This window comes from Rhinolophus sinicus, chromosome 1 (genome assembly GCF_057876585.1).
Source record: "Rhinolophus sinicus isolate RSI-liver-muscle chromosome 1, RSI-T2T, whole genome shotgun sequence".
Lineage (NCBI taxonomy): Eukaryota > Metazoa > Chordata > Mammalia > Chiroptera > Rhinolophidae > Rhinolophus > Rhinolophus sinicus.
This window is the reverse complement of record NC_142501.1, coordinates 58278471-58291785: the sequence shown is the minus strand read 5'-3', so window position 1 is coordinate 58291785 and position 13315 is coordinate 58278471. Positions and strand designations below refer to the sequence as shown.

At 58.6% G+C, this 13315-nt stretch overlaps 1 protein-coding gene across 1 annotated transcript; it reads right to left on the bottom strand.

The window, feature by feature from the left end:
• Window positions 1–1140: 1140 nt before the first annotated feature.
• NXPH4 (neurexophilin 4) lies at window positions 1141–11432 on the bottom strand. The gene is made up of 2 exons (XM_019742222.3): window positions 10410–11432; window positions 1141–2679 (listed from the first exon to the last, which is right to left on the bottom strand). Exons 1-2 carry the CDS (start codon window positions 10464–10466, stop codon window positions 1816–1818), a joined length of 921 nt encoding a protein of 306 aa, XP_019597781.1. The 5' UTR covers window positions 10467–11432; the 3' UTR covers window positions 1141–1815.
• Between the last annotated feature and the right edge of the window lie 1883 nt (window positions 11433–13315).

The following is a 13315-nucleotide window of genomic DNA, read 5'->3' as shown; positions in this document are numbered from 1 at the left end:
GCAGCAATAGGGCTGGTGTTAGGAATCTGCTGGGTTATTCTCCTCCCTCCAATCTCTGACCCAGAACCACTTCCTACCTTCCTCTTTCTTTCAGTTGATCCTGTTATTCATCCATCCACCTATCCACCCATCATCCATCCATCCATCCATCCATCCATCCATCCATCCATCCATCCATCCATCCAATATTTATTTTCTCCTTACCGACTTTTCACTCCCAGGCATATCTGGCTCACAGTCACCTTTGACTCAGTTTCCCGCTGGAGCCAGTGGGCAATCCCCTGGAGAACACTGCCCTCTCCGAGTCGGTACCTAGACCCAGGACTCAGGGCCAAGGAAGGCTGAAGACGAGGCGTCGTTCGGTGCCGCAACTCGTCCATACCCTCTCCCTCGTCCCAGTCAGTGGTCCCGAGGGGTGGGGGGAGGCTGAGCTTGAGAACTGCTAATGAAGCCGCAGCCAATTAACGCCTGGGCAAGGGTTGGGGGCGGATAAAATTAGCAGCCGCGGCTGCTGAAGGGAGCTAGAGGCGGGGGTGAGGACGGTGGGCAGCTGGCTGAAGGGGGCCTCGTTTGCAGGCGGCGGCAGCGATGACCAGGCCCGGCTCTCCAAACTCGCGCTCGTCTCTTCCCCCACCCCCTCGTCTCAGGCCTCCCTCCCTCCCTCCCTCCCTCCCTCCCTCCCTCCCTCATCCGTCTGCAAACTCAGCGCCCACGAAATTAGGAAGGAAAAGGAAGATCGATGACTCCAGATGCTGCAAACACCGTTCGCCCTCCCCCACCTGCCGCCTCCCGCCAGCCCCGCGGAGCTTAGCAGGTTGTCAGCGCTCTGCTTACGCTGTCCCTGCATCTCCTTGAATGGGAATTCTAGGTCTATACCTCCACCCCCAAGTCGTGCCAACTAGTCCGCTGGCAATCCCCTCTCTGGTTTAATCCCCATCCTAACTGCTACCTATCTCTTACCCCAAGGGTCGTCCTCATCTCTGTCTGATGCAGTCTCGGATGACCTCCAAGGTGCTAGGTCCGTTAATATTTGCCTGTTTCCCCGCGAGTCGCGGGGGGACGGGGAGGAGGCCCTGGCCAGGTCTCTGCCAGACATAAACCCACATCATTCCCCCTTCCCTACAAAGGTCTCACACATACTCGTATTGGATTTCACTTTATTTTGTTTCCTTTCTCGACTGTTTTGGAGTAGAAAAAATATCACGGAGAGGAAGCAACCGGGAAAGGGGCAGGTGGACCAGGACTACAGCGACAGGAAGGAGGCAGGCATAGGGCAGGGGCTGGAGTCCATCACGTACCCAGGAGTCTGCTTTCGCTACCCTAATTGGAGTTTGAGGGAAAGGGGACAGGCATACGGCAGGCAGAAGGGAATGAGGATAGGCCGCAGCTTATACTTCTTTAGTCTTGACGTAGGAACAGGGTGGAGCAGGAAGACGAGCGCCTGGGGGCAATAAAGTCAGGGTAAGATGAGGGTGCCAGGCCAGGCATTATTAAAGCTGTGGGCAAAGGGAATGTCCAGCCCAGCGTCAGGAGCGTAAAGGGACCCAATGTGGATGTAGGGGACGCTGGAACCGCCTATTCTGGGCTGCGCTTTGCCCCTCCACTTTGGGGTGTAGCCGAGGGGACTACCAGCCTCATAGGCACTCCCAAAAGGGAAAAGGAGACTGACGCCGACTGATGTTCCCCGGGAGGGCTGTTCCTCTCCGCCCCCAGAATGGAAGAGTGGATGCGGCCACAGGACTTGCGGGGCATGGGGAGGGGTCCCACTTAGGGAGGCCGGGATTTGGCGGGAAGTTCGGCCGAGGGAGGGGCGCACTATCCAAAGTAGGGGTGCTCGCTCTGGAAGTTATAGTCTGGGCACACCTTCTGCACCAGTTTGTAATCAAAGCTGAGGAAGGAGACGAAAATGCAGATGACTTTGAAGGGCTTGGCACAGAGCCAGGCAGCCTGACTCTGCGTATGCTCGGTGAAGCACACCTGTGATGGGTCGTACAGGCACGGGCGATGCTTACGCGCACGGTTTGTCTTCTCATACTCCACGTGGCAATTGAAAGCTCGTGACTCTTTGGCCCCAGGCACTCCGAGCGAGCCCCCAAGTGGGCCCGCCAGCGCTCCCCCAAGGGTACCTCCTAACCCTGACCCTGTGGCTGCCAGCCCCAGCGGGGGCCCCAGCCCAGGGAGCACACCCTCCAGGGCAAGGGTGGACTGCAGAGGGTGGGGAGCGGGGCCCGGCAGCCAGACGCCCCCGAACTCGACACGCTTGGAGGGCGGCACGATACTGACGCTGAGGTTGCCCAGGCTGGACGAGTTGTGGCGGAAGTACACGCTGAAAGTCCCGTTCACATGGTCCACGATCTTGCCGGTCACCAGCAGCGAGAACTTGAGGGTATGCACCCGGAAGTAGAAGTCTCCCCAGCCAAAGATCTTTTTGGCGCGGGCCGCCTTGATAGACGGCTTTCTTTTGGTGCGCGGCGCTGGCAACGCTCCCGCCGCTCCCGCCCGGGCCAGTGCAGTGGTGTGGTTAGCGGGCCACGCCCAGCTCCAGGAGCCAGCGGTGCCCAGGCCGTCGGAAGACCTGGGCGCTGGGAGCTGTTGGCCAGGGACGCCCCCTCCAGCCGCTGCGGGGCGCAGCTCCACATACTGTGGCCTCCCGGACTCCGGTATCTGGGCACTGACGGCCTGTGAACACAGAATAAGGAGGAAAAAAGAGACGCAGGGGTTGTCCCTGGCCACCCCGCCAGAGCCCTACCCACACCAGCTCCTTTCAAAAAGTCCCTAGGAGACCAAATGGAATCCGTCAGTCCGCCGTCAGTGGTTGAGGGAGTGTGCATTGGAATAGACCTGCAGCCCTACCAAGCTATGTACGTGGTGTTGCCCAAGTCACTTCACCTATCTAGGCCTCAGTTTCTACATCTGTGAAATGACACTGAGAATCCTTATGTTCTTCCAGAACTCCGATGCAGGTGAGAAAGCCCAAGCCAGTGTGGGTTTGAATAGGGAGTGGAGCTGGGGACCTGGGCTCCATTTCCTCCAGCCTGGAGCCTAAATGGTCCAAAGTGATAGGCCAGGGAGGAGCTGGACTCAGGCAAGCGAGGCCATGACCGCTGTCAACATCCAGCAGTAAGAAAGAGGTGAAGACCTCCCAAGGCCTCTGCTGAGACTAGAGCCCCCGCCTCAGCCTCTATTCCCTTGCAGGAAGGGGCACGGGAAACCGGTAGAGAGGAGGAGAGCAGTGGAGAGTCTGGGTATGGGGGGTGAGACTTGGGGGCTACTCCACTACCCCTCCCAGTCTCCAGTGCTCTGGCAGTAGTGGGGGGGTGGCTCCTGGTGGTCCTATGAGCTCAGAGGCAGGCAGGAGGAGCCGCCCTGGCCCGCCCCTACCCGTCTCCTCCTGTCTCAGGTGGCGACGATCTGGGAGACAGCTTGGGCGCGAGTACAAGATAGATCGAGAGGCAGGAGCAGCGGGGCCAGGCCCAAGCCATCAATTATCTGGGGGTGGGGGGGTGGGGGTGGCCGGGAGTGAAAAAGACGGGTGAGAGCAAGAGGAAGAAATATGGAGATGCCGCTCCAGTAAAGGGAGTGAGGGAGAGGAGCTGTGTGTGTGTCAGAGTGTGTCAGTCAGACTGTGCTAGCTGTGGCCGTTAGTGTGGCTTTTACTGCGTGTGGGTTCAGACGGGGGTTGGGAGTACTGCGTGTATCAGTCTGGGGTGGTTGTGTTTCTGTTAGCCTGGGATGATTGTATTGCATGTCTGTCTACCTGGAGTGATGTGTATTTGCGTATTTACCTATGGTGATGGGTGTGTGTCTGCCTGCGGTGTCTGTGCAGGGTGGGTGGCTCTGTGTGTGGTCCTGGTGACTGTGAATGTGTCTGTATGCCCATGTGTATCAGTCTGAGGATGCTGTGTACGTGTGTCTGCTGCTTGTGGTGGCTGAATGTCTGTTGTGTCAGTCTGTGGAGGTTATGTATGTGTGCCTGGGTTGTATATGTGCCTGGGTTGGCTGTGTATACGTGTGTTAATCTGAGTGAGGCTGAGTATCAGTTTGTGGTTGTATGCCAAGGTTGGCTATATGTCTGAGGGTGGCTGTGTGTGACTCTAGGTGTGTCACTTTTCCTGTGTGAGCTATCATCTTGTGTCCATGTGTCAAGCTCTTTCTAAAGGGTGTGTGTCAGTATATCCACAATGATAGAATAAGTGTGCTCACTGTGTTCCCCCCCTGGGGGGGGTGCATGTGTGTGAGTTGTATATGAATGGTCCCTGCTGGCTGAGCTTTGGGTAGGTAAAGAGGCCTGTCAGCACGGGTGTCGCCCTCTGTTTGCACACACCCGTGTGTGTATATACCATAAGTCTACAGGGGACAGGAACAGCAGTCAGGCTTCGGGGCTAGAAGCTCCACTGCCTGGTCCCCACCCCTGCAGCGCCGCGATCCTGGGTTATTAATGCAGCGACACCCGCTCATCATACATATTTATCGCCCACCCCCCATTCCTCCTGCCATCCATCCCTCCTCCCAGCTCAGGTGAGAGGGTCGGGGGAGGCAAGAGTGATTGACTCAGACAGACAAGCTTGAATAGGCAGTTAACACCCGGAGGGTGAGACTGAGAGGGGCTGGGGGCAGGGGTCCTAGGCTGCAGGGGGAAGGAGGAAGGGCCTCCTAGGAGGAGGGGCCAACGCCCCCGCCCCAGGAGGTGGGCTTTGAGAGGGCAGGGAGCGAGCTCCAAGCTCAGAGAGCATTGGAAGATGAAGTGTGTGAAGCTTCCAGCGAAAGTCTAAGGGTGGGGCTGGGGGGCACCATTTGAACTCTAACACCTAACTCCTCACCCGTTTGGGCCCAACCACTGCTTTTTCCCGGGGCTTCCATCAGTCCCCACAATCTGCAGCTACAACCCAAATGTCTCCAAGGCACCCCGCCCCTAGCACACACCCCAGCAGCACCCGAAGTCCTGCACCCTCCCAGTCAGGGGTTGGGACGGAAGCAGTTTTGGCTGGGCTGTGAAGGGTGCCAGGTATCTCCCCTCTGACCCCAGACAAATTGCTGTCTACGCTTCTCTGATCCAGGCAAATCCCCAGGCTTTGGGCACTCGCACCCCCCACCTGCCCAGGAAACAGCCATCATAAAACGGAAGAGTTGGGGGGGGCGGACAAAGCGACCTTGTGGGGGTGTCGGACAGGGAGGGGCGAGAGTCTGCGAGGAAACGAGCCGAGAAATGGGAACATGGAATAAAATAAAATCAAATCCTCCCTCTGGCTTCCTTGCTCGCCGGCTTGCTCTCCCTCTCTCGCTCTCCCTTTTTCACTGTTTTGCTCTCTCTCTCTCTCTCTCTCTCTCTCTCTCTCTCTCTCTCTCTCTCCCTCTCTCTTCCCCACTCTCCTCTCAGTCTCTCTCGGTCTCTTCTTCATTGTCTCTAATTTTCTCCTTCCATGATTCTGTTTTTCTCCCTGTTTCTGTCTGTCTCTGTGGTTATTTCCCTCTATCCTTCAGGTTGTCTGTCTCCAACTGTGGGTGGGGGTGAGAGTGAGGGCGAAGGAGGGTGACAAGGGAGCCCCTCTTTGCCCAGAATCATGGTGCTGTTCCTCCCCCTCTAGGACTGAAAGTGAGAGCAGGGTTTTGTCCGAGGAGGGGTTCCCCTTGCTCCAGAGCTGGTTTAATTAAGCTAATTGAGCACGATGACATTTGCAGAGGGGAGAAGCTAGCTGGGCTGTGGGCTGGGGGGGCGGAGGTGTTCTGTGGCAGACAGGGAGGGGGGTGAGGGGTGAGCTTCACCAGGCACGCTTCCAGGCCCATGGTTGGGGGGGCCGGGAGCCGAGCCAGGAGTTCTTTGCCCCCAAGGCAGCGAGCCCACGCACTGGAGGGGAGTTGAGGCTGCCTCTTGCTGCTGAACAAACTCCACTGGGGGAGGGGGCTCTTTTGGGACGGGACTGCTGGGAAAGGGGGGTGAGGATCAGACTGTTAGCCCCCCAACCGCATTGCAGAGTGCACCTCCCCGGGGCCTCCAGACTGGTCGGTAGCTTCTCTCTTGCTGCCTGGGTCAGGCGGGGCCGCTCAGGATTCCGACGGGGGAAGGGACAGCACCCTGTGGTTGGAGAAGAAACAGTGCTCCCTGCCTGGGTTGGGGATGAGGAGGGAAGAGCATGCTGAGCTCTTGCACCTAGAAAGATGAGGGGGCACTGCAGTCAGAACAGGATGGAGTAGCTGGGGTCTGGCTGAGGACCAGAGATTGAGATGGGGGTGAAGTCAGAGGTAGGGTGGACAGGACAGGCTGGGGTGAGGACTGGAACAGATATGGAGGGGGACTGGGAATGCAAACCTGCCTCTGGAAGGCACAGGTACTGGGTGCAGAGATGAGGATAAAACAAAGGTAGGAACAGGGATGAAGCACGGGAACAGGAATTAAGAGGAAATCAGAAATGGTGGACAGGCATGGGCAGAGACAGGGACGCAGATGGGGTAGGGACCAGGGAAATGAAGAGAGGGGACAGAATGGGATGGGAACCAAAATGAGGATGCGGGAGGACAGGGATGGTGGATGAGGAATGGGCAGGAATGAGAATGGGATGGGGACTGGATGCGGGTGGGAACAGGAATGGGGAATGGGACATGGTTATTGGGCAGAAACAGGGATGTTGAGGGATGCAGAGACCCAGGGGGTGGGGATGGGGAAGGTGAATGGGGACTGGAATGGGAAATCGAGGACAAGGAAGGAGGTAGGAGAAAGGGAGGAAGACAGGAGCTGAGGACAGGTATGGGAGACAAGTGAGAGGAAAAGGCAGAAGAGCAGGATTGGGCTACGAGAGGGGGCCAGGCAGGTGGAGGCGCAGACACCTCCATCCAGACCTTACTATAGCGAGAGGGGGCGGGGACCGCTGGTGGGGCCAGCTCTGCCCTTGGGCCGGGCACCCCTCCCCCTCAGCCCCGCCTGCCCGCCTGCTCTCTGCCTGCAGCGCAAGGCTCACCGTTATCTGAATTTTGATTTTATTTTATTTTATTTTATTTCCCTGCTTCCTAGAGCCGACGCGGTCCCCACGGGAACGGCGCCCCCCGCCCCCCGCCCCGCGCCTCACTTTATTATTGCAATAAATGTGCCTATAAAGGCGCGGGCTCCAGGGCGCGGTGAGGGGGGTGGTGGGAGCCGCGGAGCTGCGATGTAATTTCCCGAAGCCGGAGCTGGAGGGGGAGTGGGCGGGGTGGAGGTGGAGGAGGGGCAGGCGAGGGAGAGGGGAGACTCGCCAATTTCCAGCACTCAAGGCAGAGCTCCCTGCTCCCCACCCCACACCCCACGACTCCCCACTCTGCCGGGCAATGCCTGAGCCTTGGGACCCCTCCCACAAGACTCTGCCCTCTCTCTGTTATCCTGTCCCCCTCCTGGGCCCCGCCCACGTGGAGTTGAGAAGCTTCCTCCAAAGTTGTCCATCTCTTTGCCAATGACTTCATCTCTGACTCCTGCAATGCCCCCTCCACTTACCTAGTCTCTTTCACCGTTTATCTCTCCCCTTCCCAATGACACCGTCTCTGACCCTAGTGACCCTTCTTTACCTTGTTTCTGTTCCCTAATTACTTCACGTCTTCTCCAGTCATCCTGTCCTGGATCTCCAGCTCTTCCCCCAGCCCCACTGGAGACCCTCTAGATCCTTTCCAGCGGGTACCCCTCCCACACTCGCAGGCTTGGGCCCAAGGGAGCTGTCACAGCGCTGCCCCTCTCTCCTGTGCCCCTAGCCCAGCTGCGGCCCTGATTACCCCCAAATCCCTACCAACAGCTCCAGGGCCTAGCCCAGGCTGCACCGTGCCTAAGTGGCCCAGCCAGAGATTAGCTGGGGGGCTAGAGGTGATGATGGGAGGGGGTGGGCTAGACACATGGACAGGGCCAGCCGGCTCCAGAGACTGGAGACTCCAGCTTAATCCTTCCCCCAGGCATGATAGAGCTGGAAGTTCCCACAGGGCTCCACCCCTGCCCTCCCCCAACTAATTAGTAATTAGTGATTAGTGATTAGTGACTATTGATTGCCTGCTGCTTCTCCCAGTAGGCAGCTGCTTTGGCAAGGGGTGGGGAAGACACACACAGAGAAAGAGAGAGAGTGAGAGAGAGAAGAATCAGAGACCAGACGGTATTAGAAAGATACTGAAGAAGGCCTGGCCCAGAGGGCAGGGCCCCAGGGCCAGTGGAAGGCAAGAGTCCCAGGCCCTGAGAGATGACCAGGAACCCTGAGCAAAGAAAAAGGAGAATGAGCTTCAGGAGGAGGGGCAAGTGAACAGGGTGAAAGAAGGCAGGGTTGTTATGTATCATGGACAGTTAGGGTTTCCCAAAGAGCTGTCTTATAAACTGTCCCCTACCAGCCTCTTACCCAGTGTCCACCCACTGCCAACCCTGCCAGTGAGACAGCCCTGAGCGCACACACATACATAGGCCACACTCAGATACACAAACGCATCCTGAGGTTTGCAATCCCACCATCAAATGTACTCAAAACCATAAGCACGTAGATACACACTCACAAACCCTCGAGACTCATACAGGCAACACATGGGCCCCAGTACACAGGTGCACTGGAGATGTACCACCTTGGGGTACACACATTTGCACATGACATACTCACAAGTGTAGACAAACGCACATACTCAGACACATCTTTCTACACATATACCCCCACCCACAGTTATAAATATTCTCACACCCACAGTCTGTATACACAAGTAAACACAGGTTCTCACAAACACACAAGCTGGACTAAATGGGAGATACACTCCCCCCCCCCCACTGATTCCCAACACAGAGGCCCACAGCTGCAGCTCACATACACTCAGCTACATCCCCATTACTCACATCCTCGTGCTTACTCTCCCTCAAGTCTCCACCAGATGTTTCATTCCCCTTCAGGGGGCAAAGGAAATTAAACCAGATCTGTCCACAGGGGAGTTTATGTGATGGGGAGAGTGAAGAGGAGAGCGGAGGAAGTAGAAAGGAGGGGTGGGGAGTACCATCTCTCCCATCCTCTCCACCAGGCCTTCACACACAGTAGGTTGTGGGGCACAGACTCCCCCCCCCCCCACTGCAGTCCTCTAAAGGCAGAGCTGGGCAGCAAGCCCAAAAGAAGCTCTAGCTAGTGGGAGCAGTTTCTGAAGAGGGGGCTCCTCTGCCCACCTTCCAGCCCCTCAAGGTCACCAGGCAGGTTTGGGAGAATCAGGGAACTCAATCGCCAGCTTCACTGGGCAGCCCCTGCCCTTCTGGAGCTGCTGAGTGTGATTTGGCTGAGCAGATGGAGATTCAAATGTTGAAGGGAGAACTACACCCCTTCCAGACTCTGCAGGGGCTGGGGATAGGGTGCAGGGAGTAGGGTTTTAGGAAACCACCTGCATGCCCCTAAACTATGTAGGTCGGGGTGCAGGAAACAGGAAAGTCATGGGCAGGGGAGCTGATTGAAGGAGACAGGGGGCCAGGGCCTCGGTCCCCAGTGTGGGACACACAGCGGGGCACAGATGGCTGCACTGTGAAGCAGGCACCTGCACTCACTCCTTCAAAGCCAACACAACACCCCATACCAGCATACACATGCACCCTGGTCCCCAGCATGGAGACAGCCAAGTCTGCCCCCCCACATGCATGCACACAGGTGCACACGCTGCCTCACACATTCCACACCAGCACAGATGAGCACACCGTGTACATGAGTTGAAGCCTCCAAGTCAGGAGGAAGGCAGATCAAGTCTGGGCCCCCTTAGCCTCTGGGTCCTCGCCCCAGAGCCTCAGGGAAAAAAGGCAGCCTTGGGAGGTGGGGCCTTGGAGGGGACGGGAAGAGAGACTCCCCTTCCAGACAGCCCCCACCCCTATCAGCCGACACCAGAGAGGGGTGTGTCTGTGAGGTTGTGCAGGGGAGATGGTGTCTCCGCGGGAAATATGATGGGAGACTGTAGCCAAGTTGGGCAGTATCTGTGTGCGTCCGTGTGTGCGCGCGTGTTTTGGGGCCGTGTATGCTCGGAACACAGTGCCCACCTGGCATGGTGACAAGTGCAGAGAAGAGAAATGGGAAGGCACGAGTGGAGGGGTGGAAGGACAGACAGAGAGGGAGGCGAGCGAGGTTGGCGCGGAAAGGCGGCAAGGCTGACACCCTGCTGGCTTGTCTGTCTGTCTCGCACTCCCGCTCTGTCTGGCGCACTCGCGGGTCGGGCTTAGTCCCCTCCCCCGCCGCGCCTGAAGCCAGATCCGAGTCGGGCCTCCACCCTTGCCCCAGTCCCCGACCCTCAGCCAACTTGCACTGGGAGCACGCTTGTCCTGGACTTGGGAGTCTGTCTGTCCGCGTCCTCCACGCGGCGCAAAGTTGGGACGCTGGGGGCGGGGCGGGCGCACGGAACCCCTTGCACTCTGGGACCTTTGCATGCCGGACCCCGCGCTCGCGCTGCAGCCCTGCTGCTCTTACCGTCCTCAGGAGCCACGGGCCAAAGAGCAAGAAAAGCCATTCCGGGAGCAGCCGCATCTTCCTGGGCGGCGAGCGGGGCGGGTGGGTCAGGTCCCGGGGCAGGCCGGAGCCAGGTGGGAGCAAGGGGTTCCGGGCTGGCGTGCGGGGGGTTAGCTGCCGGAGCGGCGGAGCGGCGGCGCGGCCCGCGGACTGAGCGCTAGCAGCGAGCGCGGCGCTGGGGGCGGGGCGCGGGCGGGGGAGAAAGTTGGGTCCGACACGGGCGGCGGGCGGGGGCGGGGCTCCGCGGCGCTCCAATCCCGGCCGCACCCCGCGCGCCCCCTCCCGCCCGGCTGGGGGCACCGAAGGTGACTTTCAACCCGACACGCCCCGGACACGCCCCCGGCCCAGGTGCGAAGTAGAGAGGGCGGCGGGGCTCAGGGACCATGAACCAAGGGTCTGGGTCTGTGCACGGATGAGGAATAGGGCAGGGCGTGGGGCTTGAGCTCCAGAACGGTGTTCCCAAAGGGCCCAGTACGACCGGTGACCCTCGGTGCTCGGGGCCAAGGTGGGTCCCTGGGCAGGAGCAGGGCCGGGGCCGAGGTGAGGGCGGGCGGGGTCTCGGGCAGCTGGTACCGCGCGGCGCTGACGGGGATGGATGGGCGCCCCGCGGCTCTTTCGGCCCGGAGATGAGAATCATTGATCACGGACGGAAACCCCATCACGTCTGTCAATAGGGTTGACAAACGGCGCCCGCCGCTCCCACTCCCGCCCCCAGGGCACCTCCGCTAGACCGGCCGTTCACCTTTGCCCCTAGCCCCCCGCCGCTGACCCCTGCGCGTCCCACGCAGAGTGTCCCTGCGTGGGGGTTGGGCAGGAAGTCCCCCTCAGCGCCGCCCGCCCGGCCTTTTGGTGCAATCTCTATCCCTTCCCTCTCACTGCCCCATCTTTCCATCAGCTCCTCTCGGTCCTTGTCTCCTTGCTCCTATATCTCTGTCCTTGTCTCTGTCCCCAGCTCCAGCCCTGTCTCTGTCCCTTTCCTCTTGGCTGTTTCTTCACTGTTTCTTCCTCCCCCAGTCTCTCTCTCTCTCTCTCTCTCTCTCTCTCTCTTTCTCTCTCTCTCTCTCTCTCTCTCTCCTGCCCGGGAATCTTCATCTGTCAGCTGTTGCTATGCAGTGAGGCTGTGGCTGAGGTTGTGGTATGACCGACACCTAGACAACTAGAGATAGGGACAAGCAGAGAGATAGAGACAAGCAAAGAGATAGAGACGGGCACATACTCTGAGACACCAACACCCCCACCCCAGGCATGCACGCAGATGCTTCACAAGTGCAAGCCATACCATACAGGAGAGCACACAGGCAAAGTGAAACACATCCATGCAGAGATCAGCACACACTAGAGGCACAGTGACACACAGACGGACACACTTGGTTTACACACACGCAGGAGCACACAGAGACAGACAAATGCACACTTGCACCAAGAGACAACTACACCCAACCAGGTACTCAGAGCCCATCCCTGCTTTCTTGCCTTAGTAGAGGCCAACATCCACAGACAGAGATGGACACACACACAGGTGTACACTGGCACCGGCAAGCCCAGACACATGCAGACAGATAGATATACGGATGTGACAGACAGACAGACAGACAGACAGACAGACAGACACACACACACACACACACACACACAGAGATCAGGGATACTGAGAAGATGAGGCAAACATAGACACCCAGAGAGAGACAGACAGTAGCCAGGAGAAAGGAACCTGGGTGCACGTGGGGCAGAGAGGAGAGAGGCAGGAGGGAGCAGGAGTGGCCAAGGCCCAAAGCTCCAAGGCTCCAACCAGAATCCTGAGCTCGGGTGCGTTCCAAGCCCAGGGGCTGCAGCAGTGGGTGGGGGCAGTGGGCACACCCAGGCCTATAGTGCCCAGGACAGAAACCCATCACTAGGGTCTTGATCTTCTGGAGTCCTGACCCACCCCACCTCTCCTCCTTTTGCTGCAATCTCAGACACACACACACACCCCTCCCTTTTCTGGGTCTTTGCCTCTGTCCCTGTATCTCTCCATTTCTGTATCTGTTTCTCATTCTGTCTATATTGCCTCTGCTCCCGTCTCTTCTCCATCTCTTAGGACGCCTCTGCCCTCCTTGCCAGGTGGGGAGTTTTCCAGGATTGCCTCTTGGTAGACCCTCTCCTGGTGGGTCCTGGAGGGCAGAGGGAGGATGCAGAGGGAGGGGTGTGCGTTCCAAGCCGCAGCTGGGAGCCCCTCTCGCTTTGCCCAGGATCGAGGCGACAGGCAGAGAATCAGTGGCTCCCCGGGGGCGCCAGATGCACGGCTGGCAGAGGGAGTGAGGGGGTGGGGCTGGTGGTGGTGTTGTGGGGGGAGCAGGCAGGCGCTGAGGGAGGGAGCCGGCTGGAGGAGGGTGGAGGGGGTGTGGCAGAATAGCCTGAGGGAAGCAAGTGAGAGGTTGGACCTGGGGTCCGCCCGCAGGTACATAATTAGTGTGTTGGGGAGGGGGCTGTGCTGGGCTTCGGGATGAGCGGCGCTGCAGGAGTGCGTACGCCACCTGGTGGATAGATGGGGGCACAAGCCTCCCTCTCAACAATCGACGAGGATGACCCTTTTTTCTCAGCAGGGTCTCTCTCTGCCCCGGGGCCCTTGGAGCCTTTGGGCCCTGGGAAGCTCGGCGACAGTAGAGGATCTCAGAGTTGGCTTGGAGACTGAAGTTGGAGATGGGATCTCAGGGCTGGGAGGGCTTTTGTTTTTAAAGGTGCCTAGACCCATAGCTTGCTCAAGAAAGGAGGAATAGACTGAGGAAGTTGAACTAGGGAGGGAGGGGTAATGAAAGGCAATGCTTCCCCTTTGGGAGTTGGTAAGGGTTCTTTGTAGCTGCCCTCTCTAAGCTGTATTTGCTGTTGAG

Bases quoted from the DNA above. Each gene is read 5' to 3' on its own strand.
- NXPH4 (XM_019742222.3), bottom strand. From the start codon at position 10,466: ATGCGGCTGCTCCCGGAATGGCTTTTCTTGCTCTTTGGCCCGTGGCTC. The intron at 2,680-10,409 runs GTAAGAGCAGCA...CTGTGTTCACAG, and splicing joins GCCCGTGGCTCCTGAGGACG to GCCGTCAGTGCCCAGATACC.